At 32.7% G+C, this 7,284-nt stretch overlaps 1 protein-coding gene across 1 annotated transcript; it reads left to right on the top strand.

The window, feature by feature from the left end:
* The first annotated feature begins 217 nt into the window (after positions 1 to 217).
* LOC132034953 (laccase-14-like) lies at positions 218 to 1,821 on the top strand. Its single transcript, XM_059425279.1, has 4 exons — positions 218 to 328; positions 421 to 571; positions 1,026 to 1,154; positions 1,397 to 1,821. Exons 1-4 carry the CDS (start codon positions 218 to 220, stop codon positions 1,819 to 1,821), a joined length of 816 nt encoding a protein of 271 aa, XP_059281262.1.
* The last annotated feature ends 5,463 nt before the right edge of the window (positions 1,822 to 7,284 follow it).

Raw genomic sequence — 7,284 nt, 5'->3', positions numbered from 1 at the left:
GAAAGGGTGTCAAAAAAGGACTTTTGTTTGTATATATAAAGGCGTTGGCTTGGTCTCATGCTTTCACACAGAAAAGAGTAAACCTTTCAAATCTATCAGTAATTTAATTAGAATTTCAGTTGTAACTTGGTTATTTCCAATCAATACAAATCCCTGTTACTCTTATATACATCAAACTCTCTCTCTAGTTTTTTCTATCACACTGATATTGAAAATGATGGCTGAAGCGATACAACTTATAAAACAGTTTATTGTGTTGATAATATTTCTCGATTGCGTTCTTCAAACTATGACAACCTCAGCAGCACAGTTTTCCCATCACTTTATGGTATTAGTAATATTTTACAATATCTTCATTTAATTTCTTTCAAAATTAGATTTTATTTTTTGTGTGACTAATATTGCGTGCATGGCATGCAGGTTGAGGAAGATTCTTTCGAGAGGCTTTGCATATCAAAGAATATTCTCACCGTCAACAAGCAATTCCCCGGACCAACGATATACGCTCAAGGGGGAGAAACCGTGGCCGTAGATGTTGAGAATAAAGGCAAAAACAACATGACCATTTCATGTGAGTGTATATATTACTAATTAAACTTGTTTTTCTTCTCTCTACACGTACGTGACTCAATACTAATTTTAGTTATGTTCAATGATACGCAGGCGTGGAGGCAGGCACCTGAGATTAGACCCGCATCATACAACATATCAATGGTTAATTAATTGAAGCAGGCACTTCAATTAGGAAAAATATTACATTATCTGATGATGTAGATGGTACATTGTGGTGGCATGCAAAAGATATGTGGCAAAGTGCCACAGTTCACGGTGCCCTGATCGTTTATCCCAAGCCCGGAACTCCATATCCTTTTCCAAAGTCTTACGAAGAAATTCCAATCATTCTAGGTATTAATTCCAAAAAATCAATATAAATTAATTTTGTTTAAATCGTACTAGTAGTATTTAATTTCTTGCATACACGTCCAAGTGCTTTAACGTATTTTCATTTTGTTTGATACTCACAGGCCAGTGGTGGAAACGAGATGTTCATGAGATTGTATCGGAATATACTGCCTCTGATGGCAAGCTTCCTAATTCGGATGCTTTCCCTATTAACGGTCAGCCAGGAGATCTTTATCCTTGCTCAAATAATGGTAGGAATTTAACCACTGATACTAATCGTTGAAATCAATATAATACTAATTGATTTCTCTTATAACTTTTTTTACATAAACATTCTGTCAATTTGAAAACCAAAGAAAAGATTCTACATGCACGTCTTTCCTTTTCTGTTCGGTAGTTGATAGTATAGCATTTATTGTTCATTTGATCCTTCACTTTTTTTATGGTATTGGAATATTACAATATTAATTGATAGCTATTTTTCATCTCACAGAAACTTTCAAGATAGAAGTTGAGCCAGGGAACAGTTATCTACTGCGACTAATAAATGCTGCAGTGGGCAAAACTCTGGTCTTTGGGATTGCAAATCACAAGCTAACGAAAGTTGGAATAAATGGATGGCATACAAAGCCAATGAGTTCAATGGTGGACTATGTAGGGATAAAGACACAACATTCAATCGATTGCATTTTGGAGGCCAACCAAAAGCCGGACCACTATTACATGGCTGCTAGAGAATATTCCAGTTATATTAACATGGAATATGATCATAACACGACGACCACAGCTATCGTTAAATACAAAGGAAAATATGTACCTTCGTCACCTACTTCACTACCTTATCTTCCATCGACATACTCCGGCGAACCTACTATTAGTCATACCAGGACAAACACATGTCTTATTTTTATGTACTAATAATTTTTTTAATTATTAGTTTAGGTATTGGTGCTTGCGTTGTTGTTTCGTATAGGAATAGGGTAGCCCAAACCAAGCTACATTCTGAGTGTAATGATATTTTGGTGCAAATAAATATAGCTTATCTTCTGTAATTTATTAATATTACACAGTTGAAGTGGTTTGTTTCCTAATTGTATTCTAAGTGTAAAATCTTCTTGTTAGCGTTTCCTCCTTTTTTTTGAGGGGTGATGCAAAAGTCAACGATGGACGTCAATTACTTCACGGTTGAGCAAAAAGAATTTTTCCGCTAACATATCAAAACATTTGTCAAATTTAAGTTTAAAAAGTAAGAATTGATCATCAAAAAATCCACCGTGTGACCTTATTTAACAGTAGTTAATCTGCACATATAAGCAAAAGCAAACTTAAATATATCTAGTAGAATTTAATTACTTGCTATAAATCGTATGAAAGATAATCTCGTTGTCATCTATATTGGTGTAAACACGTAGGCTCCAAAATTTATGGACTTCCTCCACCCAATTGGGCTCCACATGCTATCACCTTTTTTGTTTGTCACTTTACACCATTCTCTAACTAGGTGTTCGAAAAATTGTACCACCAAAATAAAAACTAAATCAGATTAACTTGATAAATTGAATTTTCTCTTGGCTTAATTTAGTTTGCATTAAGTTACAAATACCGACGTTGGAAGATCTAAAAAGATTAAATGGAAGTTTTGACTGACTAGTAATCTTCTTTTTAGTTTCTTTGGTTGGAAAAGGAACAAGGGGAGGAAGGGAATTTTGACACATTTTCTCCGTATAAGATATGAATGACGGGGACAGACTCTTTAGATGTGAAAATTACTACGTAATAGATGTGAAAATTACGATAAGTGCTCCTAGACTCTGCTAGAGTAAACATGATAATTAGTGACTCTATTTCTTATATTAGATATTTGAGCATGAAGCATGTGTTATGAACAACCAACTTTAGACTAAAATTGAGAGATCAACTAATTGTATATATTCCGTACATTTATGTAGTAATTAATTTAAGAGATTTTTACACAGTACACATACCCTAAGAATACCTCATTTAAGTTAATTAATACGGCGTTGAATTGTTCATCCTTCACCCGATAATATTATTAGCTTTTCTTTTAATCCATTTTTATATTTATAATATTTTTTTTGGTAAATAAAGGGTCTTATTAACCAAAAGTAGAGTTATATACACAGATCACGCCAAAAAAAAAAAAAAAAAAATCTGGCGCATGGACAAAAGTCTCATGGTGCAATTCATCAACACCTCTAATTATGCTTCGACTATCCAAACAAGCTAATGACTAAACTGGTATAGTAGCCCAACTGGCCGAGTCTACTAGCGAGTTTTGGATGCATACTTCCTTTTACCAGCATATCTTGTCTGATTTGCCTTATAAGCACCTCAGGAGCCCTTTGCTTGCTTTGAAACACCCTATTGTTTATCTCTTGCCAAACAAAATACACAATACCAGCTACTACCATTCTAAACACCTGAGATTGAGCAGCTTTCCATTCACTTGTGTTGTCATCCATGCCGTTTCATTTGTCTAGTCCATTGCAATCCTGCTATATCGAAGCCAGTCTGCTAGCAGTTTCCCCCAAACAATAGCAGAGTAAGCACACTTGAAAAACAAATGATCCACTGATTCCTCTTCATTACCACTTAATTTATGTTTATAAATTAAATTGCATTATAAATCACTATAAATACTTTCGCCGGTTCAAAAAGAGTGTCCACTTAGCTTTTATTTTTTTATTCAAAAAGAGTGTCCACTTATCAAATCAAAAAAGCATTAATCTTATTTCTTCAGATTTGCCCTTATTAAGTGTTAAGGGACCAAATTCCAATACATATTTAATTAGGGATAGTTTAGTCAACTTATATATTTTTGCTTGAGAGTTCGTATTTTTTCTTAAGAGGTGTGCAAATGGCTAAGTTAACATTCTTTCTAAACCGGAGGAGGGAATAATATATTTGATTAATGCACAATCCCACAGTTTATCTTTTTCCTATACTCACGTTTTCAACAATTTTTTTACTATTAATAAGTAGTAATTTTTCTCTTTGATCATAACTCAAATCGAAAAACGTATATCCCGAGTTTGATTCTCCGGTAGGCTTCTCTCCTAATATCTGTCCTAATTCCAAGACTTCTCTTTTTTCCTTCAACAAACAGCATTGCATTTGTCAAGGAACTGTGTGAGAGTGTCAGAGCTATACTATATCATGGTCAAGACAAGGGTGGCTCAATTATAAGGTCAATAAAGTTGAGGCCCCATTGCCTCAACCAAAAGAAGTTTATCAAAATTAAAATTGGTGAAATTTTATCTATGATCAATAATGTCTAAAGAGAGATTGAATGAATTAGCTATATTAACAATTGCAAAGAAATTGTTAGAACAAATCGATTATAAAACAGTAATTAATGACTTCGCATCTAAAAAAAACTAGAAAAGGTAGATTTTAAATAAAAATAGATGACTATCTTTTCGTTCCATCTTTCCAGACTGCTTTATCATGTTTTATGTCGTATTTTATCATGGCTTCTTTACTTTTGTTATTTCTTTTTCCGGATTGCTTTTTGCTTACACTTTACCCTCTCTAGACCCCACTTGTTGGGATTACACTGGGTATGTTATTGTTGTATATATGATAGTAATATAAAGCATCCACATTACATAAAAGTTGATCGCTCTCTCTTAATCAATATGTGTTGTGGATTATATGACGATCTTTCTTTAAAAAACATTAGGGCCTCTGTTTGAAGTTTGCCTTTAGGCCATTAATATTGTTGAGACGGCCCCGGGTCAAGAGAACATTATATTCTTCGCCGGAAAATTATGTTTGGTATATGCATGGGTCAAATATTTTATTTAAATATATATTTCAAATTGAACACTTATGGATTAATTCAGAGTACTGCAGCCCCGTGGTAGATGGTGTACAAACTGAGTCTCGTGTCGAGGGTTCAAATTGTCTTCAAACTACAAAAAACAACTGAAATAAATTACTAAGAAAAGATCTCTCACCAAATGAGAAATGGACCGAAACCTTGTTCTAAGTGATGGATTCGGGAACGTGGTCGGTTGTATCTGCATAAAAAATAAAAAAAAATGAATGAACGATATGATACGCTGTAAATCTTATTGGCTAGCCACTAGACTGTGGAACTAGACTTACTAGGAGGGAAACATAAATTTAAAAAACACATCCGTAAGTTGAATAACTGAATCTGAGCTAATACAGTAATTGCCTAATACTTCATTTGATAGCACGTGTCAAAAGTGTCTATTTACTCCAGTGTTTTAAAAGGCGGGCAAAGTTTAAGTGCGAGGCGTTTTTACGTTTTGCTGGTGCGTAAGCCCCGAGGCACGGGGCGTAAGCCTCATGGGACTTTAATTTTTAGTATTAAGCCTCATGGGACTTTAATTTTTAGTATTTCATAAAAGGATATAATTATAATAAATACTTTTAAATAGGCAAAATAGCGTAAAAATTTGAAGAAAACAATAAATATATGCTCCATCCCCACAAAAAAACTAATCGTAACAATCTATTATACGCTACTTACAAGACAAAGTGACTACTTCTTTACTTTTTTGAGATAGTAGAAGACAAGATAAATAATTGGAAAAAGAATATATATTAGGCATTCTAGTAATAAAAAAAGGTCGTGACTTTTAAATTTAATGTTTCGGTTCCTTTTTAAAATATTTGAGTAATTACTAGTTGACTTTTGAGAATACGAGCATTATATCGAGGACTTATTTAACAAATTTTGTTTTAATTTGAAAAGAAGTTTTACAACTGCGCCCCAACATGCCCCAACAACAAAAAACTCGCCCAAGGCCTTTAATACGTACGCCCGAATTTTTCTCTCTCTTTGGGCGTACGTCTTTTGAGACTTTGGTGTGTTTCGAACCATCGCCCCTATTTATAGGTGTGAGGCATTTTTGATACGCCCCGCCCCGAGACTCGCTTCCTTAAAACGAAAACGCCTTTTTAAAACACCGATTTACTTTTCGTCCCACTTGAAAGGATTAAGTTATCAAGTAATTGCACGGTTTCCCTTTAAATGGATTGGTGTTTAGTTTTTGTCCTTCAAATGGGTTGGTCTTTAATTTTTGTCCTTTAAAATCGAATATATTATGATTAATGGTAAAAGTTATATTTATGTTTTGTTTTATAACTTTTTCACTTTATAAGCCAAAAGACATAATAAGTTAGGAATTTTGGCTTATTTTACTACTAGTTATATGATCCTAGAGTCAAACTTCTCAAGATATAAAAATGATATATTTTAACTAAAGAAATATAATTTGTGTTAGTAGAGTGTACAATTATAACAACAACAACAACAACCATATACATATTAAAATTGATGTAATCTTATATGTCTAAAGAGATTAGTTATATAAAAGCAAAAAGTTTCATTCCAATTTTAATATTTTAACTTCCATTTTGATGAAAATTATAACTTATGTATCCTAATTTTCTCATGGTTATTTAGTTCTAAATAAATAATCTATACATAGTTAATGAACTTTTAAGACAAATACATAATTTAATTTAAATCGCGTGCATTACATGGAGCGCTCCTCTCTTAATCAATATGTGATTAGTGGGTTATATGACATGGATATTTAAAAAAATTTTGGAGGAAGCGCTCCCCCCGAATAGGCGCGATGCAGATGAGAATTTTTTAGATTAATTGGCTCAATTGATATATTAAGCATATATTTCAAATTGAAAATCAAAGAACGTGAAAACTGCATTGGTGAGGAGGTTTGATAGCTTTTGAAAAGTAGACTTTAAAAACAAAAAACAAAAATTGACATAAATAAATAAGATTAGGACCTAAAAGTAATTAATTAAAAGTTTTAAAAAAATTTGAAAATTATTGTAAGGACTACAAAAGTCCTGTGGCTCGATAGACTTTTGAAAAGTAGACTTTAAAAAAAACAAAAAAACAAAAAAATTGACTTAAATAAATAAAATTAGGACATAAAAGTAATTAATGAAAAAAGTTTTTAAAAATTTGTTTGGGTCCTTCAAATTATTGTGATGACTACAAAAAAGTCCTCACATCCCTCTATATATAATAGTGAATTTCTATAAAAAAGAGTGCTTAAAAGCACTTTTTTATTTTATCCAAACACTATAAAAGTACTTAAAAGCCACTTTGACTTATGAACACTTAAAATAAGTCAATCCAAATAGGATCTTAAGGGCGCGGGTATAGCTTGTGGATATTATAATGCGTAACCTATGCTCATAAGTATGATTTTGAAGACAAAAATTACAGAGTACAGACCAACACAAAATAGGGACTAAAGTGCAAATGGCCCTTAAGTTAAACATTTTGGGCCATTTGAAACGATTAATTTAGGCCCAAGCGTATCGGGTCAAGAACTACAAAAACTAAAACCC

This window comes from Lycium ferocissimum, chromosome 10, assembly GCF_029784015.1.
Source record: "Lycium ferocissimum isolate CSIRO_LF1 chromosome 10, AGI_CSIRO_Lferr_CH_V1, whole genome shotgun sequence".
Taxonomy (NCBI): domain Eukaryota; kingdom Viridiplantae; phylum Streptophyta; class Magnoliopsida; order Solanales; family Solanaceae; genus Lycium; species Lycium ferocissimum.
The sequence above is the reverse complement of the archived record's forward strand: the minus strand, read 5'-3'. Positions and strand labels throughout refer to the sequence as shown.